Here is a 21,548-nt window from a genome sequence, read left to right as displayed (position 1 = left end):
CATTCAGAAGGAAAGAGGACTGACTCCAAGGGGGTTTCTAATCTAGCTGAGGCATAAAAAACAGAAGTACATGAAAAGCTGCAATCACGATACAAGTTACTTCAAAGCAAACTAGGATTACTTGCCAAGTAAATGAGAGATAGATAAATATGTGCTTTGCAAAAGGGAGAGAGCAACACCATGGGTTAAGAAGCATGGAAAGTCTCTGCAGACAAGGAACAAGCTGGAGCTTGAGGGAGAGATAGGACTGAATGGATGAAGAGGGGGCGTGGGGGGCGCGGTGATCTAGGACTATCACACACAGCTTTCCAGATGGATTGTTGGAGAAATTATGGCAAAATAGCTGCTAAGATTGTGCTATGTTTGGCTTTTACTCCATCTGAATATATTTTAAGGTCACTGACCAACTGTCCTACAAAGGTATCCATACAAGAATCACCATAATAGGAGAGTTGCACTATACTGCCTGGGGAAATCTAAAGGAGAAGCTATAGGTATACAATTATTTTAGGATAATTATTATTCAACATTCTCAGAAATTTTCCATAAAAAATAAGGCCAAGACAAATTTCCTTGGTAGGGCCCTTGACACCATGTCATGTAAGTTCTGGACAACTGTAACAAATGAAATAATACAGGTAAAACACTGGATCATCCTTATCAATATTTACATACTCAAGTTTTTTTAATCCCCCCTCAACCCTGTGACGTCCTCTAGTTCCTCATCTCCCATTTGTGATCAGTGAACTACTCTGCCCCTGCACCTAACGCTCCAAGGAAACTGCCCTCCCCAGTTATCAGTGAACTCCCTACTGCCAAATCCAATGGATAATTTTCAGCCTTTATCTTTTTGTGTGTGTGTGTGTGTGGTACACGGGCCTCTCCCATTGCGGAGCACAGGCTCCGGACGTGCAGGCTCAGCGGCCATGGCTCACGGGCCCAGCCGCTCCGCGGCACGTGGGATCCTTCCGGACCGGGGCACGAACCCGTGTCCCCTGCATCGGCAGGCGGACTCTCAACCACTGCGCCACCAGGGAAGCCCTAGCCTTTATCTTATGTGACCTCACTGTAGCATCCAAATCGATCTATAATCCCCTCCTTCTTGAAGTTTTTTTCATCCCTTGGTTCCCCTTTCCTGATGTCCCCCCATCACTACAAAGCTCCTTCTTGGTCTTCTCCACCACTGCCTTCTCTTATTAGGCAATGGAATCATCAAGAGTCCATTATCCTCTGTGCTCTCTCTCTGCCTGCCCTCCTTCCTTGGGGAATCTCATCCACCTGCTTGGTTCTTTGCTGATGACTCACAAATATGTGTCTGCTTCTGAAAGTCCCACGGGTGAGCTTATGAATATGGGTATATAGTTATCTATAAAATCTCCTTACAGGGTATTAATGATGTCTCATATCAACCTGAAACTTGACTTACCTCAAATTAAATTAAATTAAATTTACCCCACAAATTCTTCTAACTCCCCCCTACTCTCATGTTATTCTATTCATTCTGTAGGTTAGGCCATAAACCTGGGTATTGACCTTTTCCCAGACCCCTGATTATCAGTTACCATGTACTGTGAATGCTATACCCCAAGTATCTCTCAAATGAGTCTCATTTTTTCCATCATCACTAAATTCATACTATCTTCATTTCTTGCCTGAATTACTACTATAGCATTCTAACCAATTTTCCACCTCCATTACTACATTTCCTAATCCATTATTTTTTTAAGTTTTCTTTCTTTTTTTTTTTGAGATGAGCTAGGAAAGACTAGAGGACTTGAATTTTCCTCTGTCCATTTTTTATAAGGGGCAACCACTTTCAGCATGTGGGCTAGCCAACACTACACTTTATATATACTTTACACTACAAAGAATTATCCCAAATCACATATCCAATTACTCCACTCCCTTCAGATAAGAATAGTACAAAATTTTTATCTACCTTATTACCTTCAATGTATACATGCCACAACCTTCTCTTAACCTGAGTTAGTTGCATGAGTCTCTGTTTCTTGTAATCAAATAGGCCTAACTAATAGAATGTTTATACACTGAGGGGAAAACAATAATAATACACACACACAGACACACAGACACACACCTCCGCACATAGAATACAGAGAGGGACTGATGTATAAATAAGACCCTTAAAGGAACGTAGAATTGCCCATAGTCTGTAAGTTATCCTTCAAATAATTATAAATTCATACCAGTGGCGATATGCCTTCCCTTTAAGGAGTTTAATTCTTTTTCTATAAACATTTAAATATTCATCCTTATAATGTTTTATAGCAGTTTGCCATGTACCTGTATAACATTCGATACCACTCACTAGGAACCTCCTCCATGACACCTCTTCTGTCCTCTCACCCCAACCGTTTCTCTTTCATATCGCTGACCAGTCTAATTACTGAGTAATTGTATGTTTCTTCCATTAATTATAACACATCTTTAAGATAGATATCACTGTTTTGTTTAGCCTTATTTATTAATGCCTTCATTTATTTAAGAGTACTCTACAGATAGATATTTAGCTTGTTTCCAGCAGATCTTTGATGAATAAATGAGTGAATGAATGCATGAATGAATGAAAGAAAAATCAGTGTGGAGTCAGGAGGTCCTACCTGAGTCTACTGAGTGACCCTGGATGGTTTGGACTCAACTTCTTCATCTATACAATATTAGTATAACTAAATTCTATTAACCTCATAATATTTTGAAAGGATAAAATGCAATCGTGCTTTTAAGAGTATTTTGCAAACTTAAAGGGACAGTTCTAAATATCATTGCAACATACCATTACTTTTACTGTTAACATGCATATATTTCCTTACCTGATTTTTTTTTTTTTTTTGCGGTACGCGGGCCTCTCACTGTTGTGGCCTCTCCCACCACGGAGCACAGGCTCCAGACGCGCAGGCTCAGCGGCCATGGCTCAAGGGCCCAGCCGCTCCGCGGCACGTGGGATCTTCCCGGACCGGGGCACGAACCCGTGTCCCCTGCATCGGCAGGCGGACTCCCAACCACTGCGCCACCAGGGAAGCCCCTCCTTACCTGATTTGACATGATTTTTTCTTCATTCACAGAGCCTTGGAGTGCAATATTTTCAGGAGCTGGACTTCCACCTATAAGAAGGAGGATACACATCAACAGTGTTGGGGGGAGGGGGAGCAGTAACAAGTAAAAGAGGAAGGAATAGTGAGGGTGGCAATGCGGGCGGACTAGTAAGTGGCAAATTGCTTAACACGTGAGACAAATTTTGTACTAAAAAACTTTCAATGTGTCCATTCATTCAGATTCAGGACTAGGTCAGCTAAAGTTCCCAAGGAAGCTAACCATATAAGATGTTTTAACAGAAATGAATACCTGTATAAATGGCTTTCAAACAGAGGGTTTTTAAAATAGAAAGCAGCTACTGCTGCTTTTTTAAATCAAACACGTTACTAGTATAATTACAGAAACTGAAGGAAAGAAGAATGAACAATTAGTAACTTAGTAGCTTTTTTTTTTTATAGATTGACAAACAGGTTTTTAACAATTATATATGCAAGGCTGATAACAAAGTATATCCTTCCAAAACACAGTATCTTTCTAAATAAAATGTAATCAAACTAAGAAGAAAAGATGCACTTTTAATTTATGCCATTCCTTTTTGTAATTTCCCTTTGTTTATTTGTATTGTAATGTACTTGATGATGATTTTCCTCTTCACATGATCCATTGTCCTGACTTTAGTTCAGTGCAGGCACAAAGGTCAGCGGCTATAGTCAGATTTCGTTTCTTTCTTTTTAAGAAAACAGAATAGTTAAAGGATGTATTAGATATTTTTAATTTACATGGAAATAAGAGCAAAATGGTAACCCCTTTCTTCAGGGATATAAAATTTTTTCCCTATGGAAATTTTATTTTAGTTCTTAAAAAAAAAAATTAAAACAGGTAGTAGATTCATATGGCCCATAAATGAAAAAGCGTAAAATTGTTTTCCAGTGAAAATTTTCCCTCCCATCACGCCTGCCAGAAACCTACTTTACCTCCTCATAGACAATGTTACAAATTTTTGTCTAGCCTTGCAGAGATATTTTATATATACACAAAAACTTTTTTCTATTTTTTTTCCACAAATTTTTACATGCAGTACATAATGTTTTGTACTTTGGCGTTTTTCCACACAAAAAATAGTTCTTTGATATCCTTCCAAGAAAAAAGTTTCCTTATATATGTTTTACAGATGTATACTAGTATTCCATTACATGGATATGCCAAAATATGTTAATTAGTCTTCTACTGATCGTTAACTTGTTTCCAATATTTTGTTGTTACAAACAATGTTGCAGTAAATAAACTTCCATATACATCATATAGTATGTATGTACTTAGATCTACAGGATAAAGTCCCAGAAACCAAATTGTTTTATCATGGAATATGTACATTTAAATTTTGGGTAGATATTGTCAAATTCCTCTCCATACTAATTACAATAATTTACATTCCCTGCAGCAGTGTATGAGAATTCTTTTCCCCCCAACAACCTTACCAACAGTGTGCAATCAAATTTTTTATCTTTGTCTACATGACAGGTAAAAAATAGCATCCTGGTGCAGTTTTAATTAAAATTTTTCTTATTTGGTGTGAGGTAGAATATAAAGATATTCTTCAGTCAACTGAAGGAATGGATTCCATTTCTACAATTTTACAGCTCCTTTAACTTAGCACCTGTGTCTCAAATTTAATTGTCCCAATTTAAACATTAGATGAGTTTTCCTTGATCGGTGTTTTTGGTTGGAATGAGAGCCTATGTATCCCATGAGTGTCAACTGTAGTGATGTCTCACTGGGAACGGTTCAGAATAAGCACTTTATTTTCAGACTCAAATGGCAGAAAAGGATCTAACATGTTATCTAGTTAATATCTGCCTCCTGAGTGGACCATCACTAATCGGTCCATCCTTTTAACCCAGTAGATTCTAACTAGGATTCTGAGAATTTCCTAAGGAGGTGATTCCACATCTGCATCACAGTTGAGACTCAGGTGTGTCCAATCAATTTTGGCCATAAGGAAATATTTAAATCCCATTAAAATATACTGTAATTTTTATTTTAAATACAGAATTGGAAGAAAGTTGGTGACATTGTCATATAGGAAGGCCATGGTCACCTCTGGACTTCTTTTCTCCAGACTATGTCTTCAAACTTCTTTTATAAAATAGTATTACTGAGCCACTGAGGATGGTTACTCCACTAGCTTCCAAGTTTGCTTAGTGTTTTAAAATGGAAACTCGTCTTGAGCCCTTCAACAGCTTACCTTTGATCTTCTTCACAGCAGAAGTTGATCTTTTATCCTCCTCTTTCTCACAGAGTGGTTTACAATCAATGACACCAGAAGCCATATGCAAAATTTCTGATCCAGAATCTATCAACAGGAGGAAACTAACAGCATGAATACTATGCAAAAGGATTATTTGCTTGTGTCCTTTTCATTTGCACACACCTTAGCAGGTCACAGAACATCCAAGCTTATAGTTATAATACTAACACTCTATTTTTATATCTTTTCTAATCTACTCACCACTTGAAGTTACAGTACTCTCTGTGGATGAAGTGTGTCCAGGAGATGGTAGGGTGGAATATTCCCTGTCAAAAAAGTAGAAGTATTTTAGAGTGTCTGGTCCAAAGAATTCTCTTAGAAATTAACTGAATATGCATCAAAAGTCATACACAGAAACAAACAAGCAAACCTGGACTGTGGCAGGCTCTCAGAATATAAGCGTTCAACACCATTCTCCTTAAGATAAAAAAAAAGAGAGAGAGAAACAAGTTTAACAATTTGACATTTTCCATTCCAGAGAAGTTGTGTTAAGCAAACATTTTCATACAGTTTTAAATGAACCCATATTTGCTTTGCTCTTCTGCAGAGGATATGGGAATGGGATGGTACAGGGCAGACTGATATACATACTTCCTCAAAGCTGTACTTGCAAAAAAGAAATCCAATTTTAAGTATACTTACGAGCCCAATATTTAAAGAAAATTTAAATTCTTGGGCAAAACAAATTCTAAACTTAAAGGGCAGATAGAGTTTATATCATGAACTTAAGTTTTCTTTAAACAGAACATTCTAGGTGGGCATAAAACAACATTTCTATTTATGGAAATATTACTCAACTTAAAACTTTTGGCCTGTTGATTTAAAAATGGTTCTCAATTTTCTAGCTAGACACATAATACATTTTAAAGTTAATCCAATTCTCAAAGATCTGAGGGATTACATCCACGTCAGCACCTCTTACATGGGGCTCAAAAAGAACTTAACAAAACTGTGGTCCCAGCCTTCCAGGGCAAGCATGTGAAAGTCTCATTTGAGCTTCTTAACGTTTATCAAGAGTTCCTAATTTGGGGGGAACTTCAGGAGATTAGGTTCACTTATTCTCTTTCAAAAAATACAGTGGGAACACATGTTCCTCTTTAATAAAAAGTTTTTCTGGGGCTTCCCTGGTGGCGCAGTGGTTGAGAGTCCGCCTGCCGATGCAGGGGACACAGGTTCGTGCCCTGGTTCGGGAAGATCCCACATGCCGCGGAGCGGCTGGGCCCGTGAGCCATGGCCGCTGAGCCTGCGCGTCCGGAGCCTGTGCTCCGCAACGGGAGAGGCCACGACAGTGAGAGGCCCGCATACCGCAAAAAAATAAATTTTAAAAAAAAAAAAAAAGTTTTTCTATTCAATAATAAGTATATTTTCATTATCGTTTGGTTTATTTAGGAAAAAAAATAAAAATTTAATAAATTAAAACTGAAATCACTTGGACATATCCAAAATATGCACAGACAATGCAAAACTGAAGACATTTAAATATTCCATGATCAAACACACAGCTTCTTGTTAACTGGCACAACCAACGACAGGTTTCAATGGAGGGATGCCGTATATCATAAACCGTATTTAGAATCTCTCCAAGATAATACTGACTATAGTCACAGAAAGATAAAGATTTAGCAAGAGTTTGCTGAATGTATAGTTATCCAATACAAAAAACAATAGCTTACATCTGTTCAGCACATTAAAATTTACAAAAGCCCTTTTACGTATCATCTCATTTAATTCTCCCAACAACCTTATGTAGTGGGTTTTACGAAAAAAAAAAAAGATTTACTTATTTCAGGTAAGGAAAGTAAAACCAATGAATAAAGTAATTTCTCAGGAGTATTCAGAATGGTGGTGTCAGCCTCTAAACAGTCTAAACAATCAGACTAAATACAGTCTGATTGCAAACAGAACTGTCTTCATTGTAAACAGAACTGTCTCTGAAATACCCTAAGGCTATTGGAGAGGCAAAGACTTCACAATGATTGTCTTAGACTGGTAGATGATTCGAATATAAACTTTTAAAATGTTCCCCTCAAATGTTTAGAAAACTCCACAAACTTGCACAGCAAGAATGTACACCTAATCCTCCTACATATAAATGTTGGGCAATCTTCTCTTTTATTTCATTTTTGTCCCTGCTTTAAATGTCTTTGTGTCAGATTATATGTAACTGAAGCCTCTTGTGACATCAGTTTAATTTAAGTCAACAACTTTCATCAAAGGCCCAGTTTGTGCCAGAAACAGTGAAAGGCTGTTTCTGGCACAAAACAGAAAGGTTGGAGAGACCAAAAACACATTCCTTGTCCCAGAGGAGCTCACAGGCCAGTCAGAAAGACAAATATGTAAAACAAATACTTCGTAAATTATAAGCAGCATTCCACAGAGGAAAGTAACATGCACAGAACAGAGTAGGGTAATATTTGCATTAAATTTTGAAGAGAAATTATACCTTATACTTCACAGGTAGTTAAATGATATTGGCTCTATCCTTAAGATATTTAAATAGATTGTACTAGTAATTAGTATATGCTTATTTAACTACCTGCCAATATATATGTAAGAAATGAAGCTATAAAAATATGAAAATATTAAACATTCTTCAGTCTCATTAAGTGTCCTCCATAAAAGTCAACAAGGATTGATTCCTTAATAATAAAAAAATCAGGCCCATTTAACCCACCATAACATACAAATCTGTTATTATGTGTGGCTTGAAAAAACACTTATTACTGTGCTATAATTAATAATATATATTATATATAATAACTATATTGCACTAACTAAAAAGCTAATTTTGTCAGAAAAATATTTCTTCTTATACCAATCAGAGTCATGAATACCTGTATTTGAATTTAAGAGGTATGAAAGAGAATGCAGTTATTTTCTATTCAATTAAACTGATTTCCAGTATCAGGGGAAAGGGAACACATTATTTCTGTAAACTTTGTCTTTTAAAAAAAAGTTTATTATTTAAAGTCAAAATAATAAATATAGCAAAAATACAGTTTGCTTTCATTATACTAGAAATAAATCTCATTTGCCATATGGTCTGTGTAAAGCCCTTCTTTTGTCCTATTTTTTATATGTGAAACCTTTTGGTAAACATAAAATATTTATTGATTAAATAAGTAACAATTCTGTGATTTTCGAGAAATGGCATATATTTTGTAGCTGTACATTACTACATTGTTCTGTTGCAAGGATATTGGATATTATTGGATATTACTCCCAATTCATTAATCTTTACAAATCTCACTAATCAGAAAACAACATAATATACAACACATCTCAATCCTAGATTTTCATACATTTGGTCTAACATTTTTTTCCTCCTTACAAGAAGAAGCAGATAAAAGAAGGAGATTTTTTTTCTTCCAAATTTAGGGTTATAGTTAATGAAAGTTGGAGATATAGCCCCTCAGGGTGTCTGTACCTGTGAAGGGGGGGTGAAAAATAACTCAGCAAAAACTTTCTACAATTGTGCTCTTTTCTTCCAGTTTCAAAAGGCACCCCTATTTAAACCCACAGGAGAACCTAACACACACAACAACTGTAGGATCTGGGCAGATGATAAAAAAGATAATTTACTGGATATATTTTAAAACCAAGGAAAATCAAGAAACTGACTAAAAGCAAGAAAAAGAAATTTCAGAAGAGAGACTTACCTACATGTAGAAGATTGGCTCAAGTCAATGAGTCTAACATATGCCGACAGCATAGAGCAGGAAGCATGTTCTTCCTGTTCGAGCCATTCAAATATCAACCTGCATAACGTTTACATGAAAATCCGTGGTCCAGCCCATTTGCTTTTGAGAGTAAAAGTCTAACGTAGGGTGGGGTAGTTAAGGTACTCATGGAACAAAGCGAGACATTCTCCCACGGGCTAGATCAGCAAATGCAGGATGCACACACACATATTCTCTCTCTCTCTCTCTCTCTCACACACACACACACAGCAGTATTATTTTAATATTTAGATAGAAAATATGAAGAACAACAAGAAATAACTTCTAAGGTATTAGTAAGGGCAATTATCAGGCCTAGATAATCTCCCAGGGTTACTCTTCTAGATGAAGTGCTATTTCATCCATAGATTTTTATGATCAGAAACATTTCCACTAATAAACATTCATGTTACCGATGTAATTTTTACTTTTAGATCCATTTTAGACAATTGACGTTGCTCAAATAAACTAATATGATTTTCTGAGAAAAGAAGAAAAACCGAACAAAAGGAGTCTATATAGACTTATTTTATTCTAACTTAAAAAAAACAAAAATGCCCTTGACTTGAAGTTGGTTTCAATATTCTAAAAAGAATGTAAAATTAAACATCAAAAGATTACAACTGTTATAACCTAAATAAAACGAAATTCCTTCACAAGTTTTGTTTTTTGTTTTTTTTGCAATTTCTAACTAAAAGGACACCACACCTTCAGATCCACAGGACACTCCCACCACTTTGAGGTTCATTTGTAATACAGTTATAAGCCAACTTCTACATGTCCCAGTTTTGCAACTGGCAAAGTTATTTATTCTCCAAGTTTATTAAGGCTGCACCCACGCACAGCTTGAGAGAACAGGACATACAATGGCCAGAAGATCTGAGATACTTTAAAACTGATTCTGTCCTTTGCCTCATAAATCACCTTCTCCTAGTGATAGTATATCTTAGGCAAAAACATGTAATGACACGAAGGAGACCTCAAAGGGATGGCAAAGCACTTAATATTTAGTGTATGTGATTTTTTTAAACAGCCAAAGAGAAAACAGAAATTCATCTTCCTATCCTCTGACCTGGATCCTCTGAGCTTCACACTGCTGATAATCCTGATTCTGGGTGACAGTTACAGTTGCTATTTTCTGAGTGTTTACTATGAACCAGGTACTTTATATATGTTATAAAGTGTCTTGTTGGGGTCAAATCTGAGGTTGGAGTGGGTAGAGGGGAGAATCAGTTTCATTGTCATGTAATTTTCATGAAGCTTCTTAATTCTTGGAGTGTTTGGGGACAAACACAGGTACCTAATCACAAGTCCAGTTTTGCAAAGTCCCAGAAATCCTTTGGTTGCTCTTCAGACTCAATGGTGGGAGCAGTGAATAAGGAAAGAAAGATTATAAGGAGAGACAACTGAGCCCCAGAGAGAAATTGCCAAGAGTGAGGAAGAACGGAGAAAGTTGGGCCAAATGAACAGCTGGGTCTAGCTATAGAAGGGAGCAGCAATCCCTGATTCAGTGGGAGACTGTGCTACTAGCCAGCCCTGCTGGATTATCTATTTGCCTTGAAAAGTAGAGGATAATTTTAACTGCATCACAAGGAGTCCACCCAACACCACAGTAGTACCCAGCTCTGAAGGTGCTGAAACAAGAAGTGAGAGTCATCTCCCTACCGACCAGGAAGAGGAGATCACCAAAGGTCCAGACACAGCGTTCCAAGGAGGTCGACCATGGAGCAGGCAGGGACTGTGGACAGTGTGGACAACAAACAGAAAGGACTGCAGAGATGTGAGTGGTGAAACCGACTACCTTCTCCAGCGATCTCTCAGGAGGTGAAGTGTCCTTCCCTGGGACCCATAAGTTGGTGAGATCAGAAGGACATTGGGATATACTGGTAGGCACCAGTATAGAGGTTCTTGGAAATGCTGAGAAGGGACCCCATGAATCAAAAAGGCCTTCCTATTTATCAGCAAGTGGGGAGACGGAGCACTGAGATTTGTCTCTCCTCTAAATATGACCTACTTGGTTTGTTTCCCTGGACTGGTTAGGCCATTATTTAGCTGTTGCAGAGATATATAGGCATATGTATATGCATAATATATGTATATGTGTATGTGTGTATCTGAATCCTGAAAAGAACTCTGCAAAGTAATATCTCTGTTTCACAAGGGAACACACACAAACTGAAAGAGGTTAGGCCACTTGTCCGAGTTCACACAGCTAATAAGTAACAGAGTCAGCTTAAACCCACAACTGCTTAATTCCAAAGCCTATGCTATGTGGCTAAAAATTCTAGGTCATGACTGGGAAATATTTCAAATAAATACAAAAGTAGACAGGATAGAATAATTACCCTTTGTGTACCCATTCTGCAGATTCAACAATTATCAACCTATGGCCCATCTCCTTTCATCTATACCGTCACCCACTAAACCTACCTTAGCATTGTTTTGAAGCATATCCCAGATACCATAGACATTTCTTTCATAAATATTTTAGTCTGAGTCTCCAAAAGACGAGGACTTGAAATAATTTATTTCCTTTTTTCCTCTTTACGTTAAAATATCCCAAATAAATAGATTTCACTGGGTCAGTAAAGTAGCTCTGTTCTCCCCAGGAATGTCCCAAACTGGACCCCAAATTATTTTACTAAGACACGTTCTTTTTTTTTTTTTTTTTTTTTTTGCGGTACACGGGCCTCTCACTGTTGTGGCCTCTCCCGTTGCGGAGCACAGGCTCTGGACGCGCAGGCTCAGCGGCCATGGCTCACGGGCCCAGCCGCTCCGCGGCATGTGGGATCTTCCCGGACCGGGGCACGAACCCGTGTCCCCTGCATCGGCAGGCAGACTCTCAACCACTGCGCCACCAGGGAAGCCCAGACACGTTCTTTTTGAGGTATTAGTCTTGCTAGAGTCCTTTGGTCACCCAAAGATCCCCTTATGAATACTGATGTTCACTCTTATCTCCTATTGTGCTTTCTGAAAAAGATGTTAGAATATAGCTTCCTCTATGAAAATGGGAGAGGAATAAAAAAAATAAATCTAAGGTTCTCAGGAACACCAGTCAGAAAGCAATAGGGTGAGACTGTCAATTCAACAAGTCCACTGGGTGCTCACTCAATGTTTTAAATAGACCCTGTAGGGAGTACAAAAATAAATAAGTAAATAGGCATTCAACAAATATTAATAGAGCAGCTACTGCATACCAAATCTATTCAGGTTGCTAGATGCACATTGGTTAATGGCCAAAGGCACTCTACACCAAGTTAATAATCTGATACAGGAACATGTTAAGAAAGCAAAGAACTATAATGTAACCAAAATATAGACGGGAGGAGCACAGAGTTACTGGGGTCTAAAAGAAAAGAGTGAACTTATTCTTTTCCTGAGTGCTACGGTTGAGAAATGCGGAAAATGAGGCCTGAATGACAAGACTTTTCCATAGTAGCAGAGAGGTCGAACCAGGGAAAACCCTCACCTCTCGACTTTCTAATCCATTACGATTTCCATCTCAAGAAGGACTAGAGATGCTTGACGGTAAACATTTCTCGCTACCACAAAAGGTTTTATGGAACACTTGGTTTTTGGAATGGGCCTTGATAGTCAAATAGAATTTGACAAGTGGAGAAGTAGAAGTGTTCTGGGCAGAGAAAACAGCATAAACAGCTTTGTGTCACATATTCCAACGATACAGACCACCTGGTTTGGCTGACATTTAGGGACAATTATAAGGCATGGATGGGGAAAGGATGGAAAGGTAGGTTGCAACCAGATTAGAGAAGAGCTTGAATACCAGGGCAAGTTGTTTGTTTTGAAGGCCCTCAAGAGTGATGAAATTCCAAGAGTTTGAAGCCAAAGAGTTAGGAAAACACAACGATTTATGGGTCACTGGGACGAACACGGATTATATGCTTTGTCATTTTAATTTCATGTTTCATCCTAATTCTTATGAACGAGAATGCATAGATAAACATTATCTAAGGAGAGAGTTCTATTTGTTTAAGAGATGGGTGGGGGGCATGAAGGGGTAGAAGGTGGGGATTTACTCAAGGGACAGGCATGAGGGAGTCAACAGGCTGCCCGGATTCCTCAGTGAAGCAGAGGAAAAGTGAAACGGTGGACATTGGTGGGGAGAGCCATAGAGTGCAGCTGACAGATTAGTTCCTGGGGCCTATGGAAGAAATGGCACGGAGGCAGCAGGAAAACCTTCAGGGAATCTATACATTTCTGCAGGAGCATTTAACAGGAGTTTGTCTTGTGATCTCTGTTCGCTCCTACTTCATGGGTGTCGAGACAAAATAATTCGGTCACATATCCTAATGAGAGTGGATTAGGAGCTCCTTTTAGATACAAAAGGGAGCAAATTTATTTTGTAGCCAAAAAACTACTTTCAAGGTAACTAGGAGTAGTTATTATGATTGAAACGTCTAAATTCAGTGTTCTCAGAGGAGTTGTAAGAAGGGATTCATCTTTGAAGCTATACAAACTTGAATTTGAATCCCAGGTTTGCTACTTACTAGTTGAGTGATCCTGGTTGAGTTATTTAACCTCTCTGAACTTCAGTTGCCTCATCTGTAGAAGCAGAGAATACTTACCATTCAAAGTTGTAGAGAGAATTAATAACATGGCACGTGGAAATGTTTTCCTACAAAGTACCTGGTACACAACTGATGTTGGTTCCTTCCCCTTTCTTGGTGAAATCAGTACCAGATAAAAGGGAAATTACTAACAACCAAACATCCTGTAAGCTTCCAAGTTCAACTTCCTTTATTAAAACTTTACAAGAACTGCTAAGGAATAGCAAAATAGATTCATTTCCTTTTCTTTCCTTTTCTCAGCTATTCAATAGGATGGGGTACTAAGGAATGGAAAAATGTGAGATACATACACTTAAAAGAATAAGAACAACTCATATAAATCAATTTTTTTAACTCATTTTTTAAAATGGACAAAAGATCTGGGTAGACATATCTCTAAAGAAGATATACATATGGCCAATGAGTGCATGAAAAATGCTAAACATCATTTGTCATTAAGGAAATGCATATCAAAACCACAAGATACCAATCTACATCCACTAAGATGCCTATAACCAAAAAGATAGACAACAAATAATAGATACATGTATATATATAACTGAATCACTTTGCTGTACACCTGAAACTAACACAACATTGTTAATCAACTATGCTCCAATATAAAATAGAAATTAAAAAATCAAATTTAATTTAATTAAGAAAAAGACAGACAAGTGTTGACAAGGATGTAGAGAAAATGAAATCCTCATACATTACTGGTGGGAATGTAAAATGGTGTAGCTGCTTTGAAAATCTGTTTTGCAGTTCCTCAAAGTGTTAAACATAGAGTGACCATATGATGCAATAATTCTACTCCTAAATATATACCCCAAAGAACTGAAAACATATGTTTACACAAAATGTTTTACACTAATGTTCTTAGTGGCATTATTCATGGTAGCCAAAAAGTAGAAACAACCCAAGTGCTTATCGGTGGTGAATGGATAAACAAAAGGTGGTATATTCATACACTGGAGTATTATCCAGTCATAAAGAGGAATGAAGCACTGATAACATGCTACAACACGGATGAACCTTGAAAACATATTAAGAAAAGAAGCCAGTCACAAGAGGTCCGTATTGTATTATTCCATTTATATGAGATATCCAGAATAGGCCAGACTATAGAGGCAGAAGGCAGATTAGTGGCTGCCCAGGGTGGAGTGGGGTGGCGGATAGGGGTAGACTGCTAATAGGTGTGAGGCTTCTTTCTAAGGGGATCAAAATGTCCTAAAGTTGATTGTGGTGATGGCTGCACAACTCTGAATATTTTTAAAAACATTTAATTGAACAATTTAAATTGATGAATTGTTTGGTAGGAGAATTATATCACAATAAACCTTTTTTATTTTTATTTTATTTTATTTTATTTTTGCGGTACGCGGGCCTCTCACTGCTGTGGCCTCTCCCGTTGCGGAGCACAGGCTCCGGACGCGCAGGCTCAGCGGCCATGGCTCACGGGCCCAGCCGCTCCGCGGCATGTGGGATCTTCCCGGACCGGGGCACGAACCCGTGTCCCCTAGGTGGACTCTCAACCACTGCGCCACCAGGGAAGCCCAATAAACCTTTTTTTAAAAAAGGAAGAGTGATGGATTTCCAGATTCTGGAACAGAATGGTCTGCTCCATTTGACTGAGAAGATCACGTTCCCTCAGGCTCAGGCTGCTGACCAAGGAAAGTGCTCCAGGCACATCTCCACGACCTGGGGTGTTTGCCTAAGTGCCCTCAGCTACTCAGTATTCTCTTCTTGGGTAGAGAAGTACTCTTAGCACCTAACTGCAGCAACGGGTACTCCTTGGGCATTGCCCTACTCTGTACAGCAAAGTACCAGCACCTCAAAGATTATCTAGCCTTGACCTCGATTCTTAGACAGTCAATGAGACCTGAGACTCCTGATAGCCAATAGTGAATTTAAGTCCCAAACCAGCCTGCCTTTCAAACAAAAAGTTCAGCACACTTCATCAAAATCTCCGTTTGGTTACATATCCTTGAGTTTATACTATAGAAGGGGTAGAAATCCCCCCAGACGCCGTCAAATGTTGACATTTCTCATGCATCTGAATTCTGTGGTATAAGATTTGTACTTGCCATAAGAGTCTCTATAATACTTAAACAAAACAAAACAACACCACAGAAGAGGGTCAGGATATGGTAGAGCTAAAAATGAAGTTGAAATATAGTCCAATACTCACTTCCATACTTAGGTCATTATTCATCCTGATGCAACCTGAAAGATCTGTTCCTGGGTGGGGACCACCTGTAGGGTCTGGACACCTAATAATAGACAGTAAAGTTCCTTAATACAGGTGGGAAAACTGCAAATTTCAGCAGATACCAATCTATCACATAGTTCCCCTTCCCTGCCCCAATTTTACCGAATTTCTAATTAAGTTCAGGTCTTAACTGAGACATGATGAAAGAGAGCTCTAAGCTCCATCAGAGAGAGAGGTTATAACCATAGAGAATCTAGTCCCAAATGAAAATGAAGTATTTGCAATTCAGAGTCTTGCTTCCTGACCCTCAATACAGAAAGGAAATTTCATTGGGGTGAACAGTGCTCACAAACTCCACTGACATTTCTGAACTTTTCCTAAGGAAGAAACGTCTGTGTACTTAGAAAGGTGAGTGAGCTCAGATGAGCTTTGGGAGAGGGTATGTGCGAGCACAGGGATAGAGTCCCAAAGACTTGTTCACCTGGAGTGTGAAGGAATAGAAAGATGATCAAAACCTAGCTGAATGAGTTAACCTAGCAGTACATAGTATATTCCTAAAAACTGGGAAACATTTTAAGTAGCCTAATTTGTCTTTTACACTTTAGAATGGAAATCATGAAATTCAAAAGAGCTATAGAGAAAACTATAAAGGTATCTTTGTTTTAAAGTTGTCAATTTTCAGAAAGTTAGAGAAGTCACATAATAAAAATTCCACAGTAAAGATGTCATGATGTCAAGATATGAAACTTTTACTGATTAAAAGTTTAGGCAATAGGAATAGGCCACCCACGAAAAGTAGGCCAAGTGTATTTTGCCCTTTTAACTTACTTGTGCCTTCCAGTCACATCCAAAGCACCATCCTCTACTTCTCCATATTTGGGCCTTTCACATGAAGCATGGATTCGGTTGGCTACACATGAGAAAGGTGTCAATTCTAGTCTTGAAATTGCTGTAAGACTATCCAGATACAAGGCGTCTGCAGTAGAACAGAAAAGAATAAATATAGAAATTAATGGTTCAAATTATATATATATATATATATATATATACTATTTCTTTTCCTCTTGGGAGATTAGACCATTTCTGAAAAAACAAAAGTCAGTTCAATTCAATTAACATTTTTTTTTAATTTTTGGATTTTATTTTATTTATTTTTTTATACAGCAGGTTCTTATTAGTCATCCATTTTATACACATCAGTGTATACATGTCAATCCCAATCGCCCAATTCATCACACCACCACCACCCCCGGCCGCTTTTCCCCCTTGCTGTCCATACGTTTGTTCTCTACATCTGTGTCTCAATTTCTGCCCTGCAAACCGGTTCATCTATACCATTTTTCTAGGTTCCACATATATGCGTTAACATACGATATTTGTTTTTCTCTTTCTGACTTACTTCACTCTGTATGACAGTCTCTAGATCCATCCACGTCTCAACAAATGACCCAATTTTGTTCCTTTTTATGGCTGAGTAATATTCCATTGTATATATGTTACCACATCTTCTTTATCTATTCAATTAACATTTTAACATTACAACGCCCCACCCCCTAAATTTTGATGCCCAGTTATGAGGGGTAGAAATGTCAGTTATTTTTTTAAGCAGGTGGTAGGGGTGAAGGAGGAGAAACAGAAACCCTTACCTAGTAAGCACTAGAGGGGTCAATAATCTGCTGCCAGGGGGCAAAATCCAGCCAGCCTCCTGTTTTTGTAAATAAAGTTTTATTGGAACACAGACACACCCATTCATTCAGTATCATCCAAGGTTGCTTGTGGGCTACAACAGCAAAGCTGAGTAGTTGCTGCAGAAACCGTACAGCCTGCAAAACCTCAAATATTTACTATCCGGCCCTTTACAGAAACAGTTTATCAACTCCTAAAGAGAAAAACAGTTCGACGTTGTAATTGTAAACCACTGAAGAGTGCAGGAAATAGGGTGACAATTTTTTTTTTTTGAGGAAACTGTCTTGTCACGTTTTTCTGAGTATAGGAAGCAGCAGAATTTAATAGAAAAAACATAGGCTTTGAAATTAATCACAATTTTTAGTTCAAATCCTGACCCTGACACATAAGCCAGGTGTGTGATCTCGGATAAATAACTAAACCAACTCAGCCTCAGTTTACTTACATATAAAGTGCCACATGGGGACTTCCCTGGTGGTCCAGTGGTTAAGAATCCACCTTCCAATGCAGGGGACTCGGGTTTGATCCCTACTTGGGGAACAAAGATCCCACATGCCTCGGGGCAACTAAGCCCGTGCGCTGCAACTACTGAGCCCACGCGCCACAACTAAAGGGAAGCCCACGTGCCAAAATGAAGTGTCCGCGCGCTGCAACGAAAGATCCTGCTTGCCACAACTAAGACCCAATGCAGCCAAAAATAAATAAATAAAATTTTTTAAGTGCCACATGACCTTAGGCAAATTATTCAGTGTTCCTGCTAACTTATCTTTAAAATGTGAATTACATTAGCATCTACCTCACAGGGATATGGTGAGGATTAAATGAATTAACAGGTACATGAACACACAGTTCTGCAAATTACTCAGTGTTCCTGCTTTCTTATCTTTAAAATGTGAATTACATTAGCATCTACCTCACAGGGATATGGTGAGGGTTAAATGAATTAACAGGTACGTGAACATACAGTTCTGAGAGCAGAGAACTGTTCCTGGCACATAGCGGGCACTCTTTCAGTGCTGCCATAGTATCGTTACCATCACTGAGTTAGTGTGGGTAAAATCGTCTCTATAAAGCACTTATCTACTGTCTGACACAAACCGGCCACTTGTTAGTACTGGTAGCAGTTTTCTCTCTTCTAGTTGAAATGATCCACAAGTCACTCTACTTGCTTCTTATTCCTTCTTAGATTTATTTTGATAATCATCCCATTTCTTTTGTCATTTCGGAACCAACCATTAACTTTTGCTTTCAAGCACATCCAGGTTGTGATGAGAGATGCCACCACTTTCAGCATTTCCTAAGATAAAGTTCATTCTTCTTAGACTGGCACTAAGTAATAGTCCATGAGGTGACCTACAGCATGCTCCAAACTTAAATTCTACTCCATCCTGACCCAAGCCCTCTTATCTCCACAGTGACTTATCCAGCATGGACTCTTCTCCAAACACTTAAAACGTTTGCATTTTTTTCCCCCCTCATGTCATTCTCCCCAGCTGGAATACTTTTTCCATGCTTTTTGCTTTTCCAAATGCAGCCCGTCTTTCCATGCCTGGTTCAACACTCATTTCTTCTACAGAGCCTTCTCTGAACCCAGGTCTTACTTCCTTAATAATCTGTGAGCTACTTTAGGACTCACCCTCTAGTATACATAAAATAGTGCCTTGCACAGAGTAGGTGGTCAAATATAAGTTGACTGACTGAATTCAGGGATAAACATCTAAGTTTTCAACATTTGCTATATAATTGTGATTAATTATTTTCCCTCTCAAGAAGAACCCCACCCCCAGCTGTGTCTGACAGGGTATAGGAAAGGGTCTATCCATGCTTACCCAGCAGAGGTGTGTACCAGCATGTATGTTTGAAGGTCAGGGGTAGCTGATGTATTCTTGCTTCTTGACCACTATACCGTTTATGGCAACACTGCTTCTGAACAGAAAATCAAGTACTATTAGCTTTCCAAAGGGCTGTAATATATTTCATAATCTCTCTTCATCTCCAAAATTAGAAAGAATATCACTGTTCTCCCGCAAGAGAGTTTGAGAAGAAAATAAATGACATCAAGTAACAAAGTTTTCATGCTTTGGATCAAAAGGTACACACCTTATAAGTAAAAATGTAATTCTTATTAAAAATCACTCTTCAATAATTTAACAGAAAGATAACATCAATTCCCAATAATCAACACTTTCATATAAACAAAGGCTTTGAGGAAAGAAATATGAGTGAGGGGCAAGTTTAGCTATATAATTCTTCTTCATGATACCGCAATCAAAAAGTTTTAAATAGTACCATTTCCTAGGGCCTATCAAAATTGTGTGTGTGCACATGATAAAGAAAAAAATAGGTATCTTGCTTTGTCTGATACCCTCTCAAGAAAATCAGTATAGCTTAGAATTCTAACTTTCTAATACACATTGGACTTAACTTTCTATTTTGGCATAGTAGTAGATTCACAATTGGCACTTAAATAGTTTCAAAAAGCTTAAACTCACCAACTGTTCCTGGAGAGGTTGATGAATTCTATCTGTGCAGGACAAGGGATCGTAGTGAGGAAATTCCTCATCTAAACCGCTCTGTCATGAGAAAAATGGTGGAGTGCATTCAAAGACAGAATGATGGGAGAGTGACAGATACAAAATACATTAGATTTAAGATGTGATGCTACCTGAGAAGGAGAAAATGGACTAGTTCTTTATCTTGTATTTTTCATTAAGGGAACAAGTTTGTAATGGTAAACCTCTCACTGCATTTTCCCCATTACTTGTTCTAGGAATGAAATCCAAAGATCAGGAACAGGAAACTGAATGGCTTTGTCACTGAAATCTTCAAGCAGAGACCAAAGAAGCTTGTTGGAGACATAACTCAGAGAGTGAAAATGCTGTCTGTGAAATTTCTACAGCAATAAAATTGCGACTTTTGTCCAAGAGGTAGATACATGTCTATCAGTTACATTATAATAGAAAATTGGTGTTCTTGAGATGATTATGGAGATTTTTCCAGTTCAACTTATTGTAAGGGGATTTTTAGGCACTCTGCCTAGCTTAATCTCCTACATGAATTTTTTTTTTCTCCTTAAACAGATGTGCCTGCATTATGCCCTAGAAACAGATACATGCAAATATCACCCTTCTCTCTTTCCTCCTCCAGCCCCTTCCCTCCAGTGCCAACCTTGCTGTTCCTTATGTTCTTTATTTATGAACAGAAAGGAGAAATTCACCAAGTGTCAAAAGGGAAAGAAATACATTTAACTGTACCATGGATATCTTGAGATATCCAGACAGAGAGGAGTTGAAAGTTTAATTCAAATAGGAGAGAAAAGAGACAGCAACCATCAAAGCCCACTCAAGAGTCTCAGAAAGGAGGTGCCTAAGACTAGCAAACTGGCCCTTTGCTAACAGATACAGGTCTGAAATGCTTCCTCTCTGAAAGATGTTATTAGGAGCCACGCACTCATGTGCATTCTCCCCTCCTGTTTTGCTAAATGCTTTCAGTGCCTAAGAAAACAAAGTCTACCAGAGCATCTTTTCTAACTTGATTATTTAATTTTATGGCTAAAATTATTATATATTATAACTTAGCTTCAAAATCTTAACACCAACTGGACAACTTCCCCACAGTAAACACATATCACAGAGGTTTGGGTCTTTTTGTTTGCTTTTTACCTGAAACAGCAAGCCATGGAGTTGTCCTTTAATTAACTTCTTTCTTAGTGACTCAATTGTTGCTATAAAGAGAATTTATAACCAGCTTAATATGACAATTCGTAACCCCCTTTTCCCTTAGTTCATTTTGTAAACTTTTTTTCCTAAAGATTTTTTGATGTGGAAAGATTTTTTCATGTTGACCATTTTTAAAGTCTTTATTGAATTTGTTACAATATTGCTTCTGTTTTGGTTTTTTGGCCCCAAGACATGTGGGATCTTAGCTCCCCGACCAGGGATCGAACCCGAACCCCCTGCACTGGAAGATGAAGTCTTAACCACTGGACCGCCAGGGAAGTC

At 38.2% G+C, this 21,548-nt stretch overlaps 1 protein-coding gene across 4 annotated transcripts in view; it reads right to left on the bottom strand.

The window, feature by feature from the left end:
- IRAG2 (inositol 1,4,5-triphosphate receptor associated 2) overlaps positions 1–21,548 on the bottom strand; it is a 97,159-nt gene that overhangs the window by 24,853 nt on the left and 50,758 nt on the right. Inside the window, exons 19-27 of one of the 4 annotated variants that reach the window (XM_022577793.3) lie at positions 21,210–21,271; positions 20,040–20,120; positions 19,377–19,473; positions 16,690–16,837; positions 15,841–15,922; positions 5,733–5,779; positions 5,564–5,628; positions 5,300–5,407; positions 3,052–3,122 (exon numbers count right to left, since the gene is read on the bottom strand). In XM_022577793.3, the coding sequence (XP_022433501.2) occupies positions 3,052–3,122; positions 5,300–5,407; positions 5,564–5,628; positions 5,733–5,779; positions 15,841–15,922; positions 16,690–16,837; positions 19,377–19,473; positions 20,040–20,120; positions 21,210–21,271 (761 nt within the window). The remainder of the gene's footprint in view (positions 1–3,051; positions 3,123–5,299; positions 5,408–5,563; positions 5,629–5,732; positions 5,780–15,840; positions 15,923–16,689; positions 16,838–19,376; positions 19,474–20,039; positions 20,121–21,209; positions 21,272–21,548) is intronic. The other 3 variants (XM_022577794.3, XM_022577798.2, XM_022577799.3) reach the window with 3 other exon arrangements.

The sequence above is a fragment of the Delphinapterus leucas genome, chromosome 11 (assembly GCF_059928025.1).
Source record: "Delphinapterus leucas isolate spDelLeu-1000000601 "Yukka" chromosome 11, BTC_Dleu_Yukka2, whole genome shotgun sequence".
Lineage (NCBI taxonomy): Eukaryota > Metazoa > Chordata > Mammalia > Artiodactyla > Monodontidae > Delphinapterus > Delphinapterus leucas.
Note: the sequence above shows the minus strand (reverse complement) of the source record. Positions and strands in the feature narration are given on the sequence as shown.